This window comes from Pithys albifrons, chromosome 9, assembly GCF_047495875.1.
Source record: "Pithys albifrons albifrons isolate INPA30051 chromosome 9, PitAlb_v1, whole genome shotgun sequence".
In the NCBI taxonomy this organism is placed as follows: Eukaryota; Metazoa; Chordata; class Aves; order Passeriformes; family Thamnophilidae; genus Pithys; species Pithys albifrons.
The window spans coordinates 1,721,590-1,749,208 of NC_092466.1; the positions used below are offsets into that span (position 1 = coordinate 1,721,590).

At 46.1% G+C, this 27,619-nt stretch overlaps 1 protein-coding gene across 4 annotated transcripts in view; it reads right to left on the minus strand.

Moving 5' to 3' along the window:
- MGMT (O-6-methylguanine-DNA methyltransferase) overlaps positions 1-8,833 on the minus strand; it is a 148,928-nt gene extending 140,095 nt beyond the window's left edge. For 2 of the 4 annotated variants that reach the window (XM_071563539.1, XM_071563538.1), the window contains exon 1: positions 94-209. In XM_071563539.1, the coding sequence (XP_071419640.1) occupies positions 94-103 (10 nt within the window). In that variant the 5' untranslated portion in view covers positions 104-209. Of the gene's footprint in view, positions 1-93; positions 210-8,579; positions 8,611-8,776 lie in introns of those variants that run through there. The other 2 variants (XM_071563540.1, XM_071563541.1) reach the window with 2 other exon arrangements.
- Between the last annotated feature and the right edge of the window lie 18,786 nt (positions 8,834-27,619).

The window sequence follows — 27,619 nt, forward strand, 5'->3', positions numbered from 1 at the left end:
AGACCCTTGTAAAGTCCAAATCATCACCCCCAAATGCATCTCAACCTGGCAAAGACCATCTCGTTGGAAGAGGTCACTACATGCACCACTCACTTCTTTTCATGTTGGGTTGAAGGGCTCTCCTGAGGTTGATTTTCAAGGCAAAAAGCCAAACCCTCTTCTGAATAGCATCCACTCATCAAATTCAATGATAACTCATTCTAGATCACTCTCCAGAAACTGAGACACCAGAAACCCATCTTAAATAAAGGAAATCTTAACAAAAGCAATCCCTTCACCAAAATGAAAGATTTGCTCCTGCTCCTGCAGAGTGGGATAAACTGAAGGGATTAATGATCCCAAAGCAGGAAGAAACCCTGGAGTATTTTGTCCCCATCCCTGGTTAGCTCAGAGCTGCCCAACTAGGACCAGTGAAATCCATCTCCTGAGTGGTGGGACCACCTCAGCTCCCCTTGGCCTTTCAACCAACACGTGCCCAAGTCCCCACAACTCCTGCTCCCTCCCAGGAGCTGTGTTGAGGAGCAGCCAAGGCAGCAGATGCTCCTCAGACACCTGAAGATACACAAATGCCTCCAGGTGCTGAATGGTGCAGAATAGAACACAACACAGCCCTACCTTGGGAGCATTCCAAAACTTTGGATACATCAACAGGCCAAAATGCAAGGAAAAGTCAGAGGTAAAGACAAAAATAGATCTGTAAAGGGCATGAAATTTTCCAGCCACGTTTTGCTGTTGATCTAGAACAGAAGTCCTTGGGTTTTGAGACACTCCCCTGTTTCCCCCCACAGGGCTGCAGCCTGAGAAGTACACGTGATGGCAGTAGGAATTTGGATTAATAAAAAGTATTTTTCTCAGCTCGTCAACTTTAAAACACTAAAGGAAGATTCTCCTTGAAAGACAAGTCCTCAGGATGCACAGACCACTCTGGCTCAGCACTACAATTCAAACCCAGCTATTACACCAAGTCACTATATGAATAAAATTCCATATGAAAACATTTAAAGTACATTAGATTTTTGGTCAAGATGAAAGCCTGGAAAAAAAAAACCACCACTCCAGCAATCTATTCTAATTGGGTTCCCATGGTAACTGTACAATTGGGTTTTCCAGTGTAACATCCCAAAGGCCCAATGCACACTTGTAAAATATACTTCAAACAGCCGGAATTGTTTTTACATTACAGCACTCCCAGGAAGATCAATTACTATACATCCCCACCCTAACTATTAGTGGCAGGAGATGTTAACACTATTGGCCATATTAACATAAGTCATGTAAAAAACCCCACATATCACCATCATTATATAAAACTAATTACACACTTCAGATTCATCAAACATGTTCCGAGTAATAAACCAATACTGGTCTTGTCACTAGATCATGTTTACTGAGTGTTAGAAATCAACCCCAAATATATGCCAAACCATTTTTGCTTCTCATATTGATCTCAAGGATAAACAGAATCAATCATTAATAATTACATTATAAGATGACCCACAGGGTTAATCATATTCTTAGAAACTCTCGCTATGGAATCAAACAGAGCAGCACAAAGAGGCAGCTGAGCAGCATTTAAACCAGGCCAGGTGCATTAACAATAATCTGAAATAAGGTGCATTTGCCAACATGCAACTCATGAAGTCAGTGAGAACAAGGTTGTACTACTGGTATGTTTGGAAAAAACAATAAACAGGCATTTTTCACTTCTCTGGGAGGGTGGGCAGGCCCTGGCACAGGTGCCCAGAGAAGCTGTGGCTGCCCCGACCCTGGGGGTGTCCCAGGCCAGGTTGGACAGGGCTTGGAGCAGCCTGGGCTGGTGGGAGGTGTCCCTGCCCATGGCAGGGGTGGCACTGGGTGGGTTTTGGGGTCCCTTCCAACCCAAACCATCCTGGAATATTAGCATTTTTTAAATTCCTTTTTTTGCCTTGCTGGGCCTCAATTTCACTTTCTTAAAGCACAATCCCAGCCACAGACTCAGATTTTGCTTTTATCTCACTGCCTAAGCCTCAAAGCTAAAAGGAGACAATTACCCAGGTCCACTGAGCAAGATTCAAAACCAACTAATTCATTTATATTCCAGAAAAACAAAAACCAACTGTAGACAGATTGAATAGAGTCCATCTCATTTCTCACTCAACCAAAAAAATCAAAGTATTTCATGAAGACAGCAAACAACCAGAGGTATTTCTGGTGTCAATAGGACTGCAAGGGATTTCCCTTTCCCCCCTACCCTTCCCACCACATCCCATCTGATCACACTTAAATCCAGTGGAGCACAGTGAAGGCAAAATGAAGTTGAGTGAATTTTCTCCAGGTGCCACACTGGAGACGTCCTGCCACCATCCCCAGCCCACTGGTGCCACACTGGAGATGTCCTGCCACCATCCCCAGCCCACTGGTGCCACACTGGAGATGTCCTGCCACCATCCCCAGCCCACTGGTGCCACACTGGAGATGTCCTGCCACCATCCCCAGCCCACTGGTGCCACACTGGAGATGTCCTGTCACACTCCCCAGCCCATTGGTGCCACACTGGAAACACCCTGCCACCATCCCCAGCCCACTGGTGCCACACTGGAGACTTTCTGCCACCATCCCCAGCCCACTGGTGCCACACTGGAGACGTACTGCCACCATCCCCAGCCCACTGGAGACGCCCTGTCACCATCCCCAGCCCACTGGTGTCACGCTGAAGACGTCCTGCCACCGTCCCCAGCCCACTGGTGCCACGCTGGAGATGTCCTGCCACCATCCCCAGCCCACTGGTGCCAAGCTGGAAACGTCCTGCCACCATCCCCAGCCCACTGGTGCCAAGCTGGAAACGTCCTGCCACCATCCCCAGCCCACTGGAGACGTCCTGCCACCATCCCCAGCCCACTGGTGCCACACTGGATTTGTCCTGCCACCATCCCCAGCCCACTGGAGACGTCCTGCCACCATCCCCAGCCCACTGGTGCCACACCGGAGATGTCCTGCCACCATCCCCAGCCCACTGGTGCCACACTGGAGATGTCCTGCCACCATCCCCAGCCCACTGGAAACGCCCTGCCACCAACCCCAGCCCACTGGAAATGTCCTGCCACCATCCCCAGCCCACTGGAAATGCCCTGCCACCATCCCCAGCCCACTGGTGCCACACTGGAAACGCCCTGTCACCATCCCCAGCCCACTGGTGCCACACTGGAAACGCCCTGTCACCATCCCCAGCCCACTGGAAACGCCCTGCCACCATCCCCAGCCCACTGGAAACGCCCTGCCACCATCCCCAGCCCACTGGTGCCACACTGGAGATGTCCTGCCACCATCCCCAGCCCACTGGTGCCACACTGGAGATGTCCTGCCACCATCCCCAGCCCACTGGAAATGTCCTGCCACCATCCCCAGCCCACTGGTGCCACACTGGAGATGTCCTGCCACCATCCCCAGCCCACTGGTGCCACACTGGAGATGTCCTGCCACCATCCCCAGCCCACTGGTGCCACACTGGAGATGTCCTGCCACCACCCCCAGGCCACTGGTGCCACACTGGAGATGTCCTGCCACCACCCCCAGGCCACTGGTGCCACACTGGAGATGTCCTGCCACCACCCCCAGGCCACTGGTGCCACACTGGAGATGTCCTGCCACCATCCCCAGCCCACTGGTGCCACACTGGAGATGTCCTGCCACCATCCCCAGCCCACTGGTGCCAGGGCAGGTCTGTGCTCCCCATGTTCTGTCAGGGGCTCTACACTCATCTGCTGGTTTTGCTGCGTGAAACAGAAAAATTAATCCTTTAACAGGGCCTTAAGTCTACTTTAGGTGTTTATTAAAAAGTTTAACTAATTAACAGCCCTTCTGCACACTTGAGTGTACAAACAAGCCAAGATAAGGCTGGTGTTTGCACTGAGCTGACGGATCTACAGCGCTCAGATAATTTCAGGATTCCTGATGATGATTATGCAGCAGCAGCAGTTAGAAGGCAGCACTAATACTTGCTATCTGCCAGTGCAGGGTTACCTGCAGGGAGTTAAATCTCCACGAGGAGCATGTCAGGAGTCAAACAAAGCCACTCTGACTTCTGTGGGCTGTGCTAATATATGTACATTAAATACTGATTTCATTAGTCTGATCGTAATACACTAAAAAGTGGAATTTGTATAAAAATTAAAAGCTGAAAACCTACCCATCAGGTAAGACCAAAATCCAAATTTATCTTTTATTCCTCTTTGCCAAGCTGCTCAAGACTCCAGGCCCTCAGTCAGCACAGATATTTAACTATTATTTCACTCCAAAAACAGAGAAATCAGAACCTTTGCATCAGTGACCTCCCCTCTTCTCAGACACTAAAGGTGACTTGTTCAGGTGTATTTTTAATCACCTTCAGAACCTGCAGGTCCAAGTTTCACAAGTGACTTGAAAAGATACCTGCAAATATTTATATCATTTAATCTGGCCCAATATAAACTGACAGCAGATAGTTCTGACAGCCAGCAGGACAGAGTGTTTTAGCTCTGCTGACATAAAATAGTAAATAAGGAAACAACTTGAAAAAGCATTAGTTAAAAGCACAAAAAAACCTCCAAATAAAAATTTCCATGATTACCCGACTTCCATAAAACTCTGAAGTCACACAGGCTTTACTGACACCCAAATACATTTGTTTTGTTTCTTCTTTAAATTACCTGGACCAGAGAAGCAGATCAACATTGAAATTACATTTTACACTTCTGAAAAATGCAGGTTTGGTTTTATAGCTTGGCTGTTCCTCCAGCTGCAGTTTGAACCTCATGCTGGCCCAGCCACACCTGTGCTGGGTGAGAACATCAAGCACAGGTGAACACATTTAACAGAGGGTTTGCTCTTGCATCAGGAAGGTTTTACTCATTGTAACTTCAGGTAAATTAGCACAGCTGAAGCTCATGCCAGCACAGATTTGTAGGATACAACATTCAGCAAAGGCAGGAAATTCAAAACCTGGGTGTCTGTTCTAGGGACCCCAAACTTTTTGCTCTTTAATTACAGGATTAATGAAGTTAAAGTTCACAACCACCCCCAAAACACATGGTGAAAGCTCCCACTACCTGAAGATTTCAAGCCTCCCAAAATTCCAACTTTCCCCTCTGATTTCCCATCAGTTCCATTCTGCTCAGCAGATATCTCACGAGCACAGCGTGAACTGGAGAATTGCACAATCCGTCAATAAAACAAACGTGTTCTCAACTCCTGTCCATATGACTCAAGTTGTCAGTAAAATCTGCCACCAGCGCTGTGCTTGCAGAAAAATGTCCATAAATGCATTATTGCGACTGGCAGATCGATGTCCATAATAAAAACAAATAGAGTTAACAAGTGCTGCCTTCCCCCAGTTATGCCACGGGTGGGATGTTGTTTCCAGCTTCCTCAACAACTTCTGGGAATGGGCATTACAGTGGGAGGCACTTGCTGGCTGCAAGCAGGGAGCATTCTAATGCAGGAGGACTTTATAAAGCATTAAACCAACTATTATTGCCTTTAGGAGGGGTTTAGATGTTCCACACGCTCAGAATTTAACAGACCGCCTGGACTGAAGGATGAACCCTCAGCCCCATTGTGATTTTAGGACGAAATTCTTCCATGTGAGGGTGGTGAGGCACTGGAATGGATTTCTCAGAGGATGTCCCACCCCTGGAAGTGCCCAAGGCCAGGTTGGACAGGGCTTGGAGCAGCCTGGGCTGGTGGGAGGTGTCCCTGTCCATGGCACGGGGTGGGACTGGATGGGCTTTAATGTCCCTCTCAACCCAAACCATTCTGGGATTCTCTGAACTGTTCTGTGAAATATAAAATGAGAGATGTTTGCAAGCAGCACAGACAGGCCTTTCCTTTCAGAAAATAAGGGGGGCAGACCAGGCAGAACAGCTCACTGGTGAACACCCCAACACATCCTGGACCTCCAGTTTGAGCCCACAAAGCTCTCACAGCACCAACACCTGAACAGCCATCCCTCCTGAAGCCACCACAAATGAGGATGTCACCAGAGGTGGGAGACCACACTCAAAGGGAAATTATGCACTGCTAGACCAGCCTGCTCCCTGAGGTTTAATTGCCAAGCATCAGGTGTTCTCACTCCTCCAAACCCTTAACTGGATAGGAAAAAACCACTACAAAAACAGCCTCCATGGCTTTGATATGTTCTCCTCTGCATTGTCTGCATTTCTGCTCCTTGCAGTGGTTTCCCCTGGCACCAGAGTCAGTTCAGCCAGGACTCCTCAGGTGCAGCCTCTCCCCCTTGGCCACATCTCAGCACAAGTCCTAAATCAGCCACTCTGGCCCACCCCAAGAACCCTTCCAGAGGGCAGGAGCTTCTCCTCCAGGCTACAATCCCTTCAGTGATGCCATGAAGTGATTCTCTACATAAGTTAAGCACTAAACAGTGGTGACAAGTTAATTACAGAGTTATCAGGAGATAAAGTAGTCACGGTAACACAAGTTGCACTATAACTACAACAGTTTCCTATAGAGCTTCTGTTCAGTTGCTGGTGTAATTGGTGTAATTAACTTGTCATGGATCAGAATGCAGATAGGAATTGCTAAAGCCACCTCCCAAGCTCACATAGCCACATCTTTTTCCCTCTGAAACTTGAAGCTCCTGGTAGAGTTGTCCACATTTGGAACATTTGTGTTTGATAACAAAGCGAACAACTTTTACTGGGAAAACTGACTGGCAACATCCACAGGAAAACAAATAAACAACATGGTAAATTTCATGTAACTGGATGTTTTCAGAAGTGTCCCGCATTCCAGGGGTGTGTTTTGCCCCAGAAAAAAGATTTATAAACATGACAGCAGTCCAATATTAAAGAACTTAAAAGATTAAGCCAGAGAGAGGAGGGAGACCTGTTCAAAAGGGCAAAAGCCTCAGCTCACAATTAGGACCTGAAGAACCAACTTCAGTTTAAAACAATATATTTTGTGTCTCTTGTGAGGGGAGAAGGACAAACCTGGACACAAGTTAGCTGAGAAATACTGTCACAATGTTATGCCCCAGTTTATAAAATAAGAGCCCCACTTTGCAAAAATAAGACGCAACTCAGCAACAGGTTTATTTGGGAGGTGCAAAACGATACAGTTCTTTACACTTACTGTGCTTTAGAAACTGCATGCAGTTACAATATTGTAATTATCTTAAAGCACCTGCAGAGCTTGGCTTTTACATCAGTGCCAAAGGAATAACTTTTTCTTTAATATCATGTTTGACATGTATGACAGAAAACCAGAACAGGTCAGGCTGGAAGGGACTACAGTGGGTCATGTGGCCCCACCTCCCTCCTCCAGCAGAGCCATCCCAGAGCACGTGGCACAGGGTTGCATCCAGAGTTCTAAAATATTCCCAGTGAGGGAGAGTCTGTCATCTCTCCAGGCAATATTTTGGGAATTATTCTGATGCAGTTTCATGCTAATCTGCTCTGACCCCAGGCTGCTGCCAGCTATCCACCCCTTGAACTGCTCAATCCACAGCCATATCCAGGGCACAGGATTGCATCCAGATGGTTCTGGAATATCCCCATGGAGGGAGACTCTGTAATCTCTGGGCAATCTTTTGGGAATTATTTTGATGCAGTTTTGTGCTCATCTGCTCTGACCATGGAAAGCAGGGCACTGCCATCCATCCATGCAAATACATGGCACAGGATTGCATCCAGTCACTTTGGGAACATCCCCTGTCAGGGAGACTCTGGGCCATCTTTTGGGAATTATTCTGGTGCAGTTTCATCCTAATCTGCTCTGACCCCAGGATGCTGCCATCCATCCACCCCAGCACTGCTCCATCCACAGCCATGTATGTGGCTCAGGATTGTGTCCAGGTGGTTCTGGAACATTTCCAGTGTGGGACACTCTTCAACCCCTCTAGGCAATTATTTTGGGAATAATTTTGGTGCAGTTTTGTGCTAACCTGCTCCAAGCACAGGCTGCTGCCATCCCTCCCCAGCTCCACCCCAGCAAATACATGGCACAGGATTGCAGCCGATCACTTCAGGAATACCTCCAGTTAGGGAGACTCTGGGCAACCTTTGGGAAATTATTCTGGTGCAGTTTCATGCCAACCTGCTCTGAGCACAGGCTGCTGTCACCCACCCACCCCCGGCTCCACCCCAGCACTGCTCCATCACAGCCACGTGGGGACCAGCGCACTCTGGGGCTGCCCCAAACCCAGTCCCGGAATATCCTGCGTGGGATGGACCCCCGAACTCAGCGGTGCCGGGAGGGGCGGGGCTCGAACCCGCGGCCCCGGGATGCAGCGGGGGCTCCGGCCGAGCGCAACCCGGGCCTGCGCCCGCGGGTCCGGGAGAGGTGCAGCCCCGGCCCCATTCCCAGCCCCATCCTCAGCGCCATCCCCATCATCCCCATCTCCAGCCTCAGTCCCATTTCCAGCCCCAGCCGCATCTCCATCCCCATTTCCAGCCCCATCCCCATCTCCATTCCCAGACCTAGACCCATCCTCAGCTACATCCCAAGCCCCATCATCCCCAGCCCCATTTCCAGCCCCATTCCCATCCCCATCCCTATCCCCATCATTCCCATCCCCATCCCTATCCCCATCATCCCCATTCCCAGCCTTTCCTTTCCCGCCGTCTCAATCGAAACCGAAACCGCAAGCGCCGCGCGGCGCTGGGGGCGCTCCCCGCGCTCATCCCTCCCCTCCCGCCCTCCCGCCGGCCCGCGGGTGCCCCTGGATGCCCCGATACCCCCTGTCGACCCCCTGTCTGCCCCCTGTGACCCCCTGTCTGTCCCGCTGTCCCGGCGGTGCCGCCCGCACCTGCCCGGCCGGAGGCAGCGCTGCCATTCGGGGCCCGGCGCGGGCGGGGCCGGAACCGGGGCGGGCGGACGGGAGGAGAGGCCGCCGGGAGCTCCGGGAGTTCCCAGAGTTCCGGGGAGTTCGGGGAGTTTCAGGAGCTGCGGGAGCAACCCCAGGCCCGTTCCTGCCTTTGGGGCCGGACAGGAGGGGCAGGGCCCGGGATCGCTGCCCTTGGCACAGCCAGACCACAAACATGGCTTGGAACCCACCGCGAACAGCGCCCTGGGCACTGACACGGCGTGGGGGGATCCCGGGGGAAGGGAAGGATCCAGGGAGACCTGGGAGCCCCTTCCAGTGCCCAGAGGGGCTCCAGGGAGACCTGAGAGCACCTTCCAGTGCCTAAAGGGGCTCCAGGAGAGCTGGAGAGGGACCTGGGACAAGGATGGAGGGACAGGACACAGGGAATGGCTTCCCGCTGCAGAGAGCAGGGATAGGTGGGATATTGGGAAGGAATTCCTGGCTGGGAGGGTGGGCAGGCCCTGGCACAGGTGCCCAGAGAAGCTGTGGCTGCCCCATCCCTGGGAGTGTCCCAGGCCAGGTTGGACAGGGCTTGGAGCAGCCTGGGCTGGTGGGAGGTGTCCCTGCCCATGGCAGGGGTGGCACTGGGTGGGCTTTGGGGTCCCTTCAAACCCAAACTGTTCTGGGATTTGCAGTTCCAGGTAAAGGCAGCGACAGGGAATTAAACCTGGGTTTGCAGAAGAGGAATTTCTTGGTAAATACAATTCCTAAAAGAGGAGATAAGGAGGAGTAAAATGTCAGAAGTGAACTCTATGATGGTGCTGACTTGAGGTCATTAATAAAAACACAAAACAAAAAACAAAACACCAAACGAAACAAAAAAGTACCAAAACAAAACCCCCCAACAAAACAAAAACCCAAAACAACAAACCCCGCCCCAAAACCACCAAAACAGAAGGAAATAAAAACGCCAGCAAAGTTTGCAGCAACCTGTAATTTTCAAACCAGAGTCTTTCACCATCTGAATCTTAATCTGAGTAACATCAAAAATTTTATTAGTTGTGTTGTATCACTCAGAAATTATCATAAAAACAGAGGAATGCACTTGGGAAAGATCAGAATTGTTAAAAAGTCATTGCAGAATTCTGGAAATCTTTTTTAATACAAAAAATATGTGTATGAAATAAATGTAAAATAAGCAGCATTGAGTTAGTGACTGTGTAACAAATGATTCTAAATATATATATATATATATATATATATATATTTATATATATATATAAACTGGAGTCCAAAATGCAGAAATTTCCCAAAAACAGTTGCAAATAGTTGCAGTAGAGCAACTATTGACATTGGTGTGTAATAGTATCGAGATAATTGCTGGTTTTAGAGGAAATATTTTTAAAATCAGAGAATTGTTTTCAGGGCTGTTAACTCTTCCCTTACAGGGGAATGTCAGCAAGGAATGTTTCCCACCCTGTCTTATTTCTTTACTCTCTGCTCAGGCAAAGCATGGGCCAAAAGTCACTTGGAATTGTTCTCAGATAATAAAAATATCCCCAGAGCCTCCACCCCACCCTGGTATCACAACCTGCAAACACACCTGTGTGCAACAAGGTGCAAATCACTGGTAAATTTGTGTGATCTGTGAATTGCAAGTACCATAAGTGGTTTCACAATGATAAATTCAGACCTCCTGAGCGTTTTATTGAGGGATCTGCATTTAAAGCAACAAGGAAACACTATTACAATAAAGGACAAATCTATGAATGGGTGTTGAGTGATTGGAATAAATCACAACCAGTTACAGGCTTTTGGTTCATGGTTCCTTTTCTGTGCTGTCAGAGTTCATCTCTGTCTTGGCTTTTCAGTAGCTGCAGTGAACAGATAATTCAAAGTGTTGTGATGCCATTTGCTGATGAGAAAATTAAGTTTTTCACTAGTTCTAATGAAGCTCAGATTAATGATCAGTTAAAAGGTACTGCCCCTACATGCCCATACAAAGGCAATGGCTTATGTGAGGGTGATCTCACCTCTAAATAAAAGGTCAGTAAGCTCTGGAATGGGTGGGATACTCCAGAAATAGTCATTATTTTACACACTGCTAAACTGGCTGAAATATTCTCTCTGTCCTCATATCCTTGACTCAAAAGTAGCCAGTTCCTGAAACTTTATTATAAGTAGAAAACTCCCCAAAATACATATTAATCTTTTCTGCCTCCTCTCCCAAGGTGATCTCCTTATTGCCTGGAGCATGAAAATTGATTATCTTTAATATGATTTTAGTTTGCATTATAACAGCCTTGAATAGGGAATGTAAAATAGCCAGACTTTCTGAAATCCTCCCATCCTGGGCTTTGGTGCTGGACCCACAAGTTGTGTGTTTGCACTACAAAGCAAAGTTTCTCTGCTCTGTTTCAAACTTTCCTGCACTGGAACTTGGCTGAGTGTCATATATTTCTGTTTATAAATGAGTTAGACACTTTTGATCAATTTTCACTCTGCCTTCAGAATTTTGAATATCTTACTGGAATTTCTAATCTTTCTGCTGACCAGATTTGGACTTTTATTTTTTTAGGTATCATTTCAACCACTGAATCTCTGAATTTCCACCTAATATGTCCTTTAACAACAACGACATCCTTTATCAGATGTGTCACTAGTCAGTGACATCAATCTCAACAAAATATGTATATATTTTGTATATGTATATAATATATCTATCAATCTATCAATCATCTATCTATCTATCATCTATCTATCTCTCTATCCATCTATCTATCCATCTATCTATTATCTATCTATCTATCTATCTATCTATCTATCTATCTATCTATCTATCATCTATCTATCTATCCATCCACCTATCTATCTTACTATCTATCTATCTATCTATCTATCTATCTATCTATCATCTATCTATCCATCTATCTATCTTACTATCTATCCATCTATCCATCCATCTATCTATCTTATCTATCTATCTATCTATATAATCTATCTATACATCCATCTATCTATCCATCTATCTAATCCATCTATCTATCTATCTATCTATCTATCTATCTATCTATCTATCTATCTGAGCTCTGAGGGCCACTAAATGTTAATTCTCTCCCTAGGAGTTTCCAGCATTCAGTTAGAACACATCCAGTCTCATTCACAATAGTAAAACTTACAGGGGACTTTTGTAACACTGATCCTGTCAGAAGGTACAACATTTCTGAAATGTTTTTCAACTCATGTCCTATATCTTTGTTTTTCATTCCAGGCCTTTCAGTTTTCATTTTATTTTGGTCTGTTGATTGTAAGACATTGTATTTCCTTTCAGTTCTTTATTTGTTATTAATTGCTCATTTGATGTGGCATTTTCAGGTGCAGGATGGTATTTTCCCAAATCTGGAACATTTGTAGTTGCCTTCCAGTGCCAGCACATGAATTTGCTCCTGGGTAAACCAAGGCTTAAACCAATCCATGAACTTCAGGGTCAAAGATTGTGATGGGGTGGGATGGGAAGATAAAAATGGAGGGGTTTATTAAATGCCTTGAGATGTGAGTTCAGAAATATTTCAGGCTGGATTAAATTCCTTGTTAAGGACTAACCTCTGGAAGCATCTCCTTTCTGCAACATCTGCTGTGGAGGAGAGATTTGGGCAGTGGAGCTGTAACTACACGCTCACTAGAGCCAGGGAGAGGAACAGATGGAGTCTCAGGAAAGTGGGGGGATTGAAAATCACTCTGATTTGGACCTCACTTGTAGATCTTTAATTTCCCCCCAGAGAAAATTGTCAGATTGGAGCACAGGCGCAATATATTTGTGTGCCTGTGCTTTACTGAGTCAGAATCTGGCCTCGCTCACTTCCCCTGCTCCTCTGACCCCTCCTCAGCTGCGAAGAACCACAGGAATGTAACCTGGTGTGATTTCAGTGCAGAGAGAAAATAACTCTTGCCTTTCACATTTAGAATCACCAGGAAAAAAAAAAAGAGAGAAAAAAAAGAGGCTGAATGAAACCAGAAACGGTGATTCTGTTTGCCAAGACTCTTGTGTTTTCTCAACAGCAGGGATGTGTCCTGCAAATTTCAGTCTGGAAATAGTCATGTCCATCCAGAACTGGCTGTTTGATCTGAGCATGTTTTGTGCTTTAACTGGCCCTGAAGGAGAGTGTGTGTATGTGGAAACACTCAGGATCTGGTTTCTGAACAGGTTTTTAATAAGAAGAAGTAATCTCTTACACCAAACCTTTGTTTGCAGCACATTGTGGGAGCTTGTCCCTGTGTTTTAAGCGACATAAAATGCTGGGAAGCACCTGAGTCACTGGGAGGTGGAGCATGATGAGGGCAAGGAGTTAAATTCTGCTGGTGTGGGATGTGATCTGGATGTAAGAAAAGAAGTCCAAGCTTTGTGCTGAAGATGTGTCATTTCCTGGGGCTTATCCTCCAGTCTGGGTCTGAGCAGAGGGGGGACTTCAAATGTTCACTTCTTCAAATTCAAGAGAATTCAGATTGGAGTCTATACATTTTAAATTGCCATCATCTTTGAAATAGTTTGTCACACCCACTAATAAAAGTTTTTCACTCCCTCTTCCCCCAGAACATCCTCCAAGCTTGTTTGATTCCACTTTTAAATGTGGAAGCATGGACTCATCTCTATTGAAAATACAAAGAGTCTGCTCAGAGTTGGGATATATTGAGCAGGAATACAAGTGGTTCCTGTGCTGGGAGAGGAAGGAAATTGGGTGGTTCGAAGTGTAGAATTACTGGTAAGTTCAGAAAATGTATTTTAGTAGGCAAAGCATTTTCAGTACTTATGAAGAAGCTTGGGATTGGGAGAAATATGATTTCCTGTAATCAAGGTGCTGGGAGTTGTTTGCCAGCCACCAATGCCTTTAGGGAAATCTCATAGCAAAGTGTGTAAATGAAAGGGATATTAGCAGAGATTGGCTTCATTTTCTTTAGGGCAAACCCATAAAAAGTTATGGTGTTTCATATGCCCGACTTCAGGTGGTTTAGTTATCTCCTGGCTGCTCTGTTCCAGAATTTGCTGGAAAATGTTTTGACAATATTGGTGAAACTAACGGGTATAAATTTTATCTGTTGTGCTGCAAAGAAATTTGTATGGTAAAAAGACTTATAAATGTTAAATAAGAGGAATTTTGGGTCAATAAGACCAGTGATAAATAAAGTTAAGTAAAGTGTGCCTGGAGTCCTATATTTAGTGGAGCTACTGCCAAATTCCAGCAAGGCTCAAGCATTTCCAATAATTATTACAGCAAAATTTGCAACATATGTTTTTTCCTATTGACATATTAGGCATATTTGCAATAGAGCACATCCTTCAAGGGACTGGGTTATTGTAGCCTGGTTAGGGATGTGCCCAACATTGTGATCAGTGTAAATTACTCGAGGAATTTTAGAATCATTGAAAGGTTGGGGTTGGGAGGGACCCCACAGCCCACCCAGTGTCACCCCTGCCATGGGCAGGGACACCTCCCACCAGCCCAGGGTGCTCCAAGCCCTGTCCAACCTGGCCTGGGACACCCCCAGGGATGGGGCAGCCACAGCTTCTCTGGGCACCTTGTGCCAGGGCCTGCCCACCCTCCCAGCCAGGAATTCCTGCCCAATATCCCATCTAACCCTGCTCTCCATCAGCTTAAAGACATTCCCCCTTGTCCTGTCGCTCCAGACCCTTTTCAAAAACATTCTTAATAATTCCTTTTTTTTTTTGAATGAAGATTCCTCTTTGCATTCCCACCTGTGCCATGGGCAGGTGAGGTGCCAACAGTTCCTGTGCTCCTGCACTGATGGATTCGATCCCTTTGTAGGGAAAGGCTTGCTCCCAGATAAACTGAGTGTCTCCTGGCAGGGACTGCAAATGAAATCAAGTTAATTCCTTTTGGGTTCTCTGACCAAGCCCTGGTGCATGTGCAGGGGCACTGTGGAGTCCCACAGTGTCTCCTTAGGAACGAATCCACGTGCAGTTGGTCCTGACGCGCCTCCTGCTCCGCAGGAAATGGATATTGCGGTTGCTGGGTTGAAACGTGCGCTCAAATGCATTGGGAGTTTGATACTATTTTTCAAGCTGCCAAATAGATAATGTCAGAACATTTCTGAAATGGGATCCTCACATCAAGATATACGGCACCAATCAGCTCACATCAGGCAAAGTACAGCGGAAAGCTGGGGATGGAGGAGACTACTACAGAATTTCCATTTTCATTCCCTATGTCAACAGCTTTGTAACTTACCTAGGAGATTGTTTTATGTTTTCCAGACATATTCTCAGTAGACCACAAACACTACATTCAGCTCAGCCTTCCGAACCCAAAGAATTAGATATGCTGTAGTTTATGAAATGGATGTTTATGAAAGTATCCTTTGTTTGAATTGCTCAAAAACCCAACATGAATTCAAACTTTGACAGCGTAAGCAGAAAATAAGAGGGCCATAGTGATCTCCCAAATGTAGCCTTAACTATTGAGGTTCCCATATTGAAAATGCAATTTTCTGTCTAGATGTTTATGAATGTCTTCAAATTCCCTTTCATAATAGCCCCTTTTTGACAGGCCTTTTTCAACTCTGAAATATGAGAAGAAAGGTTGCTGCAGAATGTGGTATATGGCATTACAGGAGGTGCACCTCTGTCCCTCAAGCCAACCACGCTCCTCCCGAAGCCAGCGATGATATATGTGTGTGGAGGAGGTTGCAGAGCCCAGGATCCACTGCAGAGGAGCAGGATTCTCTTCCTCTCAGTGAGTTCAGGAGCTAAAATACAGTGTGACACTTTAGGGAGCCTGTCTGTGTGAAATGTGTGAATTGTGTGTGATTTTATAAACTGGGGGTGTAACTCCAGCCTTGCAAACCTCATCACAGAGTCACTGAAGAACAGCCAGAACTGTTCATGGTGGATTACTCTCCACAGGTAGAAATGTATGTTTTGTTTTGGAGAGGGTCTAAATGAAAGGAATCAGCTTTCCCCCTGAGTGTGGTGGAATTGGAGTAACCAGGATGGGTGGGCAGCAGCACAGCACAGCAGAGCTGACCACAGAGCAGGAAGGTGGGCACAGAGCACAGACTGATTCTGCCTGTTCTCACTCACAGTTCCACCTTGTCCTGGTGCTTTTGTGAGAATCTCATGGCAACTGATTGTGCTCTTGGGCACCTGGGGAGAAAGAGTCCCTCAGGAGGTTGTATCCTGAGCTGAGTTCCCACAGTGTAACCAGGAGGTTGAGGGAGGGGATTCTCCCCCTCTGCTCTGGTGAGATCCACCTCCAGTGCTGCCTCCAGCCCTGGGGTCCCCAGCACGAAAAAGACTCATGGAGTGAGTTCAGAGGAGGCCACTGAAGTGATCACAGGGCTGGACCCCTCTGCTCTGGAGGGGTTCACCTGAAGAAGGAAGGCTCCAGGGAGACATGAGAGTCCTTTCCAGTGCCTAAAGAGCTGGAGGGAAACTTGGGATAAGGGCCTGGAGGGACAGGACAAGGGGGAAGGGCCCTAAGTTGAAGGAGAGTAGGTTTAAATTAGATATTGGGAAGGAATTCTTGGCTGTGAAGGTGGGGAGGCCCTGGCACAGGGTGCCCAGAGAGGTTGTGAACTCACAGTCTCTGAAAATACTCAAGACCAGCCTGGATGTGGATCTGAGTAACCTGGTCTAAGGCCCCCTGCCCATGGCAGGGGGGTGGGAAGTTGGTGATCTTTAAGGACCCTTCCCACCGAAACCATTCCATGATTCCATGTTTATGACTCCATGATTCTATGACTGAGAGTCCCATTGTTGGATCTCCACTGCCAAGACAACTGGTGACCCAGGAGCTCGAGCCTGCAGTCTGAACCTTCTTACCCTGCACTGCTGGAACTGTGCAGTCCCAACCAACCAAAGGGGATCTGCAAGGAAAAGCTCATGAATGTTGGGAGGTTTGGAGTTCACACCATGTGCATTTGGCAGTTTTGCAGATGTGAGCCCATCTAATCTGTCCTTGGGATGTGGCTGTTGGGGTTCGTCAAGAGTCCAGCTGGGGACCCTGGAGAAAACTCAGTGAAGGTCTCCCCTTCAGAGCTGCCATATCTGCTGATGGGAATAATCTCACTGATTTCACTGGGCTTGATGTCATGCTATTTAATCATCAAAGATCAATTTTATAAGATTAATTGCTTTTCCCAGATTAAAACTTCCTTTTTTCCTTCCTACAAACCCATGAGCTTTAGGACAGCAGTGCTGTGCATGAAGAGGAAGATGCTGAGGTGGCAAAAGCATCAAGGCCTTGTGAGAGCCAGGAGAGCCTTACAGGTGTCTGTGGTGCTCAGCTTTTGTTTTTGAGGACTCCAATATAGGATGCCAGGCAAAATCATGAAGGGCTTATGCAAACCAACATGATCCAGTGGGGATTGTTTTGTCACTTTCCCATTTGTGAACTTGTGCAGATACATCTGTATAATGGGCTGGAGTGTGATGGAACAAATTGTTCTTCGTAGGAGAGAGAGAAAGGATAATGACCTTCCTTTTCTCTGTTGTCCAGTGTCACCAAATGTTGGCAAAGTTACCTGTTTTAGGAAAATAATGCTTTGAAGGTGTTGGAGAAATACTTGGTATAAAGCCCTGGTGCCATCAGGCATCAGTGTGGTCTCCAGGAGAGTTGTTTGCTGCTGCTGAATTCTTAGCAGTTGTGCTTGTGAGACCCTATCCCTTTTTTCCTCTGTTCCATTGACCACTTTTTACCACCTTATTTTTCTTTATTTTCTATCTCTTGATCATCTTTTTCTCCAACATGTTTTGGACAGTGCTCCATGTAACTTAGTCCTGCTTGTATTCATCTTGTTGGAAAAATAGCTAGAAAATAACCAGCTTCTCTGTCCACCCACAGCATTCCTTGTAGTGATAATGAAATGTGCTTTTTTGTGTGTTTTGGAGTGCAAGAAGAGGCAAATCAGAGAAGTGATTAATAATGTCCTAGTTCAGGATGTAAATGAGCTGCTGGTGGTTGGACAGGTCAGAAAAGCCAGACTAGGAGCTCTCTACATAATCTCTAAAGAAATAATATTTAAAGGGTGTTCCTCTGAGGGATCAGAAAGGCAAAGGGGAAGGCAGGAGGAGGTGCAGCTCCTTGCCAAGCAGCACTCCCAAAGACAAGCTGGAACCCTGTCCAGCTGCATTGCTGTTCAACCTGAGGGAGAAATTGGGCCACTCTCTTCACTTCTTGTGTCTGTCATTAACATTTTTACGTACATAAAATGTACACTGTGAGGGGAGTAGAGTTCTGCAGTAAACTAAAGGGGGATGACAATGTTTATCTTCTTCCTTTTCCTTTTAATTATCTATATAATGTGAATTGTCTCATAATAGTGGTGGGACATACCCAGGGGTGTCCCTCACAGTGATCTTGGCTTGGGTCTGGGTCCAGCTCCCCATTCAAACAGCAGCCAAAGTACAGAATAGATAAATATGGCATATAAAGTATTTTATAAATATAAAACTTGGTGAAATTCTGTGCCTGTTCTCAGAAGGTGCTGCACAGGAGCTCACTGGTTAGTTGGATCCATAGTGGAGCAGTGCTGGGAAGTCCCCTGGCCGGGCTGGGCTGGGCTGGACCTGGCTGTGTTCCCACATCTCCTGGGAGGTGACATCCCTCCCAAATGCTCCTGAGGCCATAGTCCAACAAATCCAGATGGCAGGTGCACAGCTGGGATGAGATGCTCCCAAGTGTCCATCAATGTAGGCAAATGCTTTCCATGTTCAGCTTCCAAAGTTGGATTAATAATAAACATTAAAGTACCAACTGACCTGTAAGAGGAGAAAAAAATTGTTTGTGACATTAAACACCTTCACATGAAATAATTCAAGTTAACTTGCAGCAGATTTTAAGCATAAGGAAGTCCCTGGGTGGTGAAGGTAGAGATGCACACCCTGAAAAGGTCAGGCAGCTGCTGAAACCTCCATGTGCTCCCAGTTCTGACAAAAACTAGGTGGAGGCAAAGGCAGCTCCAGAACCAGTCTGAGGAGTAAGAGGAGTGTGCCAGTCAAAAGAGAGGTAGTATTTCTATTTCTGATAGTGCTGGAAGGTGCCAGGAGTCAGGAGGAGCTGGGGAACAAGTGCTCCATCTCCTCAGTTTGCACATCTTGTCTAAAACTTCCCAGCTTTCTCCACTCTCAGGATGCTCCCTCCAAACCACTGCCATCCCCTGCCTGGTTCAGCTTCTTCTGGCTTTACAGAAGCACAACAGGAAAACCAAGTGAGTTGAGTCCAGTATAATGGTTGAATAGTTTTATTCTGCTCTGGAACATGGTGCAAAGATCGTTTTGGTTTGTTTATTGTTTCAACACTGGGCAAACACAAATGTTTCTCTTGCGTCCAAGGATATTTTTAATCCTGCTTTTTAGATGTTGTTTTATTTTGCTTGAAACTCCAAATGCATTCTTCCCAGAATTTCTAAGCTCATTCTTTTAATTTTTTTTTTTTGAGGGTATCCTGTCACTTTTTAAATACAGTCTTTTCATGTTGCCAGTGAATTGCTTTGATCTGCAGATGAGAACTGATGAGATGCAGTTTCCTCAGTGATGAACATTGCCAAGAGTTCTGAGTGTGTCTGTGACCAAGCCTGTCAGGATCTGAAATTGGGGAAAATAAAATTCCTGACAGGACTTTCCAAAGCAAACTTTTCCTATTGTCTGTAGAAAACAAAGCCCAAGACAAGATGTCTGTGGTTTGGTAGCAGGAAAGTGAATGAAGGGAAAAGGAACAGAGTTTGATGGACGTGTTCTTTGGTTTATTTATGGAGTAAGAGCTGGGAAGTGAAGTGATGTTCCTCTTTCTCCATGCCACATCTCCGTGACTCAAGGGAGGAGCTTGGAACATGGAGGGATATCTGGGGGGAGGGAAAAAACTGCCCCTGAAATGATCTTAAAAAATGTATCCTGAAAAGGAGAACATGCAGTGATGCTGCAGGACTGTAAAATAGTCCTGGCTGCACTGGGGGAAGTCTCCAAGCCATCCCTCCATCCCAGGCAAACCCAGCTGCTCAGGGCTCTCCCCCAGCAGGTCTGGAAGCCCCTGAGGCTGGGACAGCCCAGTCTCCCCAGGGAGCCTGTTCTGCAGCTCCTCTGCCCTCCCAGGGAAGACACTTTTCCTGAAAATCCAGCGCTTTTGGTGCCTCTCGGTGCCTGAGTTCAGGAAACACACACATCCCCCGGGGGGAAATGGGCTATTTTGGTCAATTCGTGCCAAATTACATGTGGGTGGTTGGAAGAGGAGGCCAACATGGTTCTCATAAATACCACAGTTCCCTCAGATTCGGATGAGTGATTCTTTTTAGCTGAACTGCTACTTGAATTCTACAGCATATTCCAGGGAATAAGTAAATAAAACACCACTCCTGCCATGGGATCAGCATACTAATTTATGGCCAGATCTGAAGCCTTTTCCCAAGGCAAAATACAATTAAAGCCAGGCAGAACTTGACCCGAGTGAGCACTTCAGCATTTGATCTGTGAATTTGACTTTTCTGCATTTTTATTATTTTTATACAGTAGTAAAAGTCTCTCCTGCTGGTGATTTTACATTGTGCTGGATATTGAATTCCTTGCAGCAAAGGCCTCACCTCTTGAAACCTAATCTTATATAGCGTGCTGTCTAAAGAACTTAATTCTTATTGGGATAACAAGTTTAAAAATATATATTTTTAAAGCACATCCGTGACATTTTTGTTAACCTGGTTCTAATGGTGATCCAGCAGGAACAGCAGAGGATGAAAAGCGAGGAACAGGCTGAGATCTAATCTGACCCAACTCATTGATTCCCTCCCTGACCTTGGGTAAGCCTTTTGACCTGCCTGGGCCTCAGTCAACTCAGCTGGAAAATTGGGTAAAGAGTGGAGCCTGTTAGAAAACCATCCTCAATTTGAACAAAGATTTCCTGGAGACCCAAAAAAAGTGAGTGTAGTCATTTGGTACAGACATAATTGATTGCTCAGTGCACAAGAATAACATCCTGAGCCGTGGGATCCCATGGATGACATCTCATTCGTCCTGTGGTGGCTGGGTGGTCTCTGTGGCCACTTTTCCTGTCTCCAGAGCTGTATTTTCCCTTTCACTGGGTAAGTCTGGCTGTGTCTGCCCTCAGTGGGAATGTGACTCAAATATTGCACGAGCCTAAGGAGGTGGTGGGGAGTTATTCTTATTCCTGTTTGGATCAGAGTTACTGAAGTAAATTATTGTCCCGTGGATTTAGCATGACCTGGAGTGGCATCACATGATACTGTGCCAATAACAGAGAAAAATGATTTCAGGGATTTATAGAATCACAGAATTTGTGGGAAAGGACCCACAAGGATCATCGAGCCCAACCTTCAGCCCTGCTCAGGACCATCCCCAGGAGTCACATCCTGTGCCCCAGAGCATCATCCAAACCCTCCTGGAGCTCTGGCAGCCTTGGGGCTGTGCCCACTGCCCTGGGGAGCTTGGGCAATGCCCACCACCCTCTGGGGGAAGAACCTTTTTCTGAGATCCAACCTGACCCTGCCCTGGCACAACTTGAGGCCATTCCTGAATTCATTACTCAGAATTCATAGAATCACAGAATGGTTTGGGTTGGAAAGGACCTTAAAGCCCATCCAGTTCCATGCCCTGCCATGGGCAGAGACACTTCCCACCAGCCCAAGTTGCTCCAACCTGGCTTGGACACTCCCAGGGATGGGGCAGCCACAGCTTCTCTGCCCAACCTGTGCCAGGGCCAGCTCACACTCCAAGACTCTCCTGAGGCTTTCCAGCATGTCCTGGCTCTCCCAAGCCAGGATTCCTGCCACCAGTCTGGACCCAGCAGTGCTGTAATTCCCAAGAGGAGTGTTCAGGCTGCAATCCCACCATCATTCCCTGTGTGTAAGCTCGAGGCAGAGCCCTTTACTCCGCAGGGTGCACGAGATGTGCCCACAGCTGGGAGTGTGGGGTTGGCTCTGTGCTGGTGCCCCATCCCTGATGGAGCTGTTCCTCCAGCCCTGCTGCCAGGGGCTGCAGTGCCAGGGTGAGCCCAGGGCACTGCCATGGCATGTGGCTGCAGCCCCAGGAGCTGGAGCTGCTCCGGCGTGTGCGCGGCATTCCCGGCGCTCCCGGACCTGGCACTGTTTGTCCTGGGCAGGGGCCAGCCCCGCTCCCTGTGCCAGCGTGTTCCAACCAGCCCGGACTCACTAATCTCTTCTCCATGACCCACACGCTGGAAAAATGACCGTTTCCTTCCCCCAATTCCCACATCTGCTATTTGTTTTCCTCTCTTTGCCTTCCCGAGATTTGGGAAGGAGTTCAGGAATGCAGAACACTATTCAAAGCCAGCCTGACCTCAGATACTGAGTGGCATTTCTCTGGCAAGGCTTGGAGGTAAATAGTAGAGGGGAAATGGGCATGTTTCTTCACTTCCACGTGGGTATTTCTAAATGTTTTTAAATAAAAAATAATGCTTTTATTCCAAACTGTTACCCAGAGTAGGAGGGACCTGGTATTTCCAATGGAAACTAGTAAATCCTGCTTTGCCAGTTAATTGGCTCTGTCACTATCCTTCCATGAAATAGCCTAAACTTTAATATTAATATTAGGTGCAAACACTTAAAAAAAGTCACTTCTACTCGTCCAAATGAAATTACTGTGTGAGAATGACATTTATGTTGGAATAAAATCATCACTGTGCCTCATATAACATAAAATATCTCTATATTTTGCATCACACACACACAAAAAAAAACATAGTCCCAGGCTCTGCTCCCTTTAAAAGTGCAGGCACAGAAAACAAAATAATTCACTTGAAATTATTCATTATTTTTAATGAAATTTTCTGAAAACATGTATTTGAGTTTGAAGATATATTTAGCAAGGAAATTTGAAAAGCAGTGAGGAAATCACAGTGTGGAAGCAAAATCTGGTCAGAACTTACAACAAAAATGTAATAACACAAAATATTGTATTTTGAGCGGTGCTGGATGATGTGCAATGACCAACAATCCTCCTTTTCTTTCCTTCTTTTTTTTTTTTCCCCAAAGATAGACCTCCCTAAATGCATTTCCCTGCATTCTTTTTTAATCAGAATGATTTTAAATTTTTTTAAGCACCGTGAAATAAAGAACAATAGAAGCAATCACATCTTGGGAGAGACAAACTTCTTAAGGAAGATTAAAGGGAGATTTAACCAAAGATGATTCTCTGCCTTTTTTGTAACAACTCAGTGCAAGTTCAGTGTCAAAACAGAGACTGGAGGCTCAAACTGGGATCAGGGTCTATGGCTGTGTATTCCTGTGGGCAAAAGTATAGGAATTATCCATAAATATTTGGTGGGTTTTATATCAAGAGCTAAAAATATTTGTGCACTTATGGAATTAAAGGGAAAGGAGTTCTAGAAGAGCTGATTAAACTCACTGTGATGCTGATTTTTAGATTAATGGCCAAGAATGAGGAGCTGAGTTTGTCTGACTTGAGACACGTGTTCCTCCTAAGGATTTGATGGTAGGAATTAACAGGACAGCAGTGAGTGTTTTGTGACACCTCCTACCCTGTCCTGTCCTCTCCTCTGAGGTGCCACATGTGCCATCTGAAGCCCTCAGACAATTCTGAAATCTCTCAGTTATTCATATTTAATCTGTTGTTATCACTCCTGTGTGCCTTTGCTTTTGCTCCTGGCCAGATTCCCTTCCAACATCGAGCACCTTTGTATAAGATTATTTCCCCCTGAGTAGATCAAGTTGCATTTTTTCAAGTTCAGTGTCATTTGTCACTGTTCAGTGGCTGAACTTTGTAGTCCCCCCTGGTCACTGATGCCACCCACTCTGGCTGTCGCAGGAACAGAAGGCAGAGAGGAAAAGCACCATGAGGTCACCCAGCCCAGCTCCTCTGGCTCTGGCTCTGACTGGGGGGATGCAGCTGGGGGGGATCTTTGGGCAGCCCTTTGGGGCCAGGCTCCTGCAGGCAGATAAGGTTCTCTTTCATGTCCAGGAGCCAGCAGGAAAGGAAAACCCAACACACTGGTGGAATGACTCCCCCATTGTGCCTGGGAGCCCCTGCTCAGTGTCAAGAGATAGAGCCTGGCTGTGCTTCAAAGAGCTGTGACGGTGACAGTGGGGGCTCAGGGCTGCTGGCCTCGGTGTGGGGACCTCTGACCAGCCTCAGCCAAGCACCACATGGGCACAGAGTGCTGCAAATACAGAAAGTTTTTGTTGGAAATACAGATTTTTTTGGCATAATGCCTAAATATGGAGCTGTTCTTTGCAGAGTGAAAGGCAGAAATACACTTAGAAAGTTATCAAAAATCCATACTTTTGGTAGAAAATGAATTAAAATTGTCAAACGAAGGGGATGGTGAATTCTCTTTGAATTCAGTGCAAAGTTGCCTTTCAATTTAATACAATCATGGAATGGTTTGACTCGGAAGGGACCATCTTGTTCCACCCCCTGCCATGGGCAGGGACACCTTCCACTGTCCCAGGCTGCTCCAAGCCCTGTCCAACCTGGCCTGGGACACTCCCAGGGATGGGGCAGCCACAGCTTCTCTGCCCAACCTGTGCCAGGGCCTGCCCACCCTCCCAGCCAGGAATTCCTTCTCAATATCCCACCTATCCCTGCCCTCTGGCAGTGGGAAGCCATTCCCTGTGTCCTGTCCCTCCATCCCTTGTCCCCAGTCCCTCTCCAGCTCTCCTGGAGCCCCTTTAGGCTCTGAAAGGGGCTCTCAGGTCTCCCTGGAGCCTTCTCTTCCACAGGTGAACCCCCCCAGCCTGTGTCCATATGTCAGATGAAGAGAAAATCTGTATTATTTGTATTTGTAATCAATGTAGTTTGTGATGATAAAGTTACTGTGTTGAGGGAAGTTGTGCATCCTAATTTTCTTCAATCTCTTACACTTTCTAGATTTAGCTGTGACTACCTGTTGATCTGTAATCTTTTATTTTTCCCCTGCAGGGACACTTTTCTGTGCACATCAACAGCACCACAGCTGCAGTAGGGCCAGTCCTGGCTGATGGTCAGTTAGATTAAAACCTGTGATTTTTGTAAATACTTCTGTTGTTTTTCTCTGACATGGGGATGGGGTTCTGTTTCTTTAAAATGTGGCATGAGATTAAATCAGGGTCCCTTTATAAGCTGGAGCAAAGAGGGTGTAGAGACAGTGGGTAAGTCTGTTAGTGTAACTACACAAAAAAAAAGGGCAAGGGTGATGGAAAAAATGCATTTAAATACTTTAGTCTCTTTAGTCTGACTGACTTCAGCTTATGAACTAATTGAGGAGAGAATGGAAGCATAAAAGCATTTCTTGTTAGAGTTAGAGAAGTAATTAATTGATCATATGTTGTTTCTTTGGCAATTATGTGATATTCCCCTGTTGATCTGTTGAAGTTTTTTGTCAGTGTAAACATCCAACGTCTCTGCTGTTTTCCAAAGTGGATAACTGAGGTCCTTCTCCTGGTGACCTGTGGCTGGTTTTGACCACGGTTTTCCAGGAGCTTTTGCCATTTTGGGGGTGCCAAAGAACTCTGCAGACAGGAGACTTTTCCATAATTAAACTCGGTGCAAAATAATGGGAGATCTTCATCACATTCTTTGTATTCCCATAAAATCTGTTGCTATGGGAGCTGGCCCTGAATCCCAAGGCAGTGGAAAAGGGGAATGTTACGTTACATTTGCCCTGTAGCCACTGGAGGGTCCCTTAAAATAAAGTCGCCTTTTATCTTTGCTTTCTGAATAAACACAAAACTAGATTTTTAGTGCAAAATCCTGATTTCAAGGTTATTGACGCCAGACTAAATTAATACAGTCTGTGAGACAGCACACAAAATCCCCAGCAAAGCCAGGGATACTCCTGTCTTTTGAAAGCTTGACATTTGTTTTTCATAATGAACTTAAAGGTCACCAGCTACAGATGAATCAGGATACCTGCTCGAGTTTACATTTACATGCATTTTATTTTATTTTATTCCCAGGTGCACTTTTTATGAGATCCATCACTGGAATAAAACTGTAGCCCTCTCTTATTATCTGGGTTTGATGGTCTAGAAGAGTTATCAACCTGCAGCCCTGAGGAACGGGGATTTGTCTCCAGCGCGTCGCGGAACCGCCACGACTCAGTGTGGAGAGGGTGGGCAAATCTCTGCTTGCCTTCCTCCTGCACCTGAGCAGCACCACTGATTTCACCTTAAATAGAATATTAACAACTGCCTTGTTGTTCCTCACCTGTAATTCCTCGTGTCTTGGTGTCCTGCTCAGTCCCTGAAATGATGTTGCGTCTTCCAGTTTAGTGAAAAATGGTTTGTGTGTGTTGATGCTTCTTTAATTCTCATTTTCTTTCTACAGATGAAGATGTAATTAATCAAAATGCAGGATGTGGAACTTCCAGGGATTCCAAATGCCTCTTTCAGCCCTACAATGAATGTGTCCTGTCTCTTCTGCATATGAATTTTTGTTTTTGTTCAGCGTAGCAAGTGACCTGCATTGCTGCAATGGATTTCTTGAAACCAAATAACATTTTATACTTTTACCAAAATACCTGTGGAGCTGACAGAGCATGATGCATTCATTTTCCTTGATTTTGTAGTGAGGGAAAAGGCTAGCATGAATAATTCAAAAATAATGCTGAGACTGTTAAGATTTAGTACTGGAGAGGTCATCACAGTTGGGAGAATGAGCTGGGAGACTATTACTATTCCACGATCTTTGAATCTCAAGGTGACATCATTATTATTTCTCTATATCTATAATGTGGTGCTGCAACCAACTTATTGCAGTGTTTCTCATGTAGGGTAGAAAGATCAATTACATACAGACCTCAAAATGTGAACTATAAGCATAGTGTCCAATAAAACTGTCATTAACAGTCACCACAATTTTAACTGTCTGCTTCCAGGTCAAGCTGTTTTAAAAATGATAACTGACATTGAAAGGTTGAATAAAGAGCACCCTCTCTGAAGGGAACAGGTCTGCACCCAAATAAGTTGTCATTAACAGATTGCTAATTTCATTCTCCAGTTTACAGGTCTAGTCAGTGTTTCCCTCATTGTTTCTAGTGGCACATCCACAGACAACCCTGGGAAAAAATTAAAATCCAAAGTTTTCCTCATGATCAGCATCCTCAGTGGCATTGGGGAATGCAGAGGAAACATCCCTGTGCAATTTGATTGGATTTATTCCTGTCTTCGATGAGAAACTGAAAGATGTGACCCAAATGGAAGTTGCATTGTGGAAGTGCTCGTTGCAGGGCTTTAACTATTACCTCACCTCTCCTGTGCTGTCAGCCCCTGGAAGTGTGAGTTATCCAAAATAAACAACTCCCTGACGAATATCCAGAGTGTTGTGTGCCAGGAAACAGCCGTCAGGACTCGGGAGCCGCCTCTCCATTGGGCGAGCGCTGCCTTGTGTGTTTAATTAAACATCCCTTTCCCTCGGAGAATATCCCTCCAGACTGTAACTCTTCCAATAAACACTTCTCCTACTTGTTTTGTTTTCTTTTTTTTTGTAATTTTCAGATAAGTCTGAGAGACAACTAAGGCAGCTTTCATAAGGAAATTACAGAGGGAGAGGGCTGCCGAGCCACCTGTTCTGAACACGGGGACATTTGATGGAAGAAACGCTCAAATGTTTGTAAAAAATATGCTGCAGCTCTTTGAGTCTGTGATTCCTCTGCTGGTTTGGAAGGAACAAGCTGCCATCCTCCTCTCTTAGTTCTTTCCAGGTTTTCTCCTGGGATTTAGGCATCATGGGAGCTCCTTGTTCCTGGGTAGCTGGGCATGAAGGCAGTGAGGGGTGAGGAGCATGGGGGGTTCTGTGCTGTGCCTCTCACCTCACACCATTCTCCCTCTTCTACTGCACTCTCTACACCTTTTTACCCCTCTTGACTC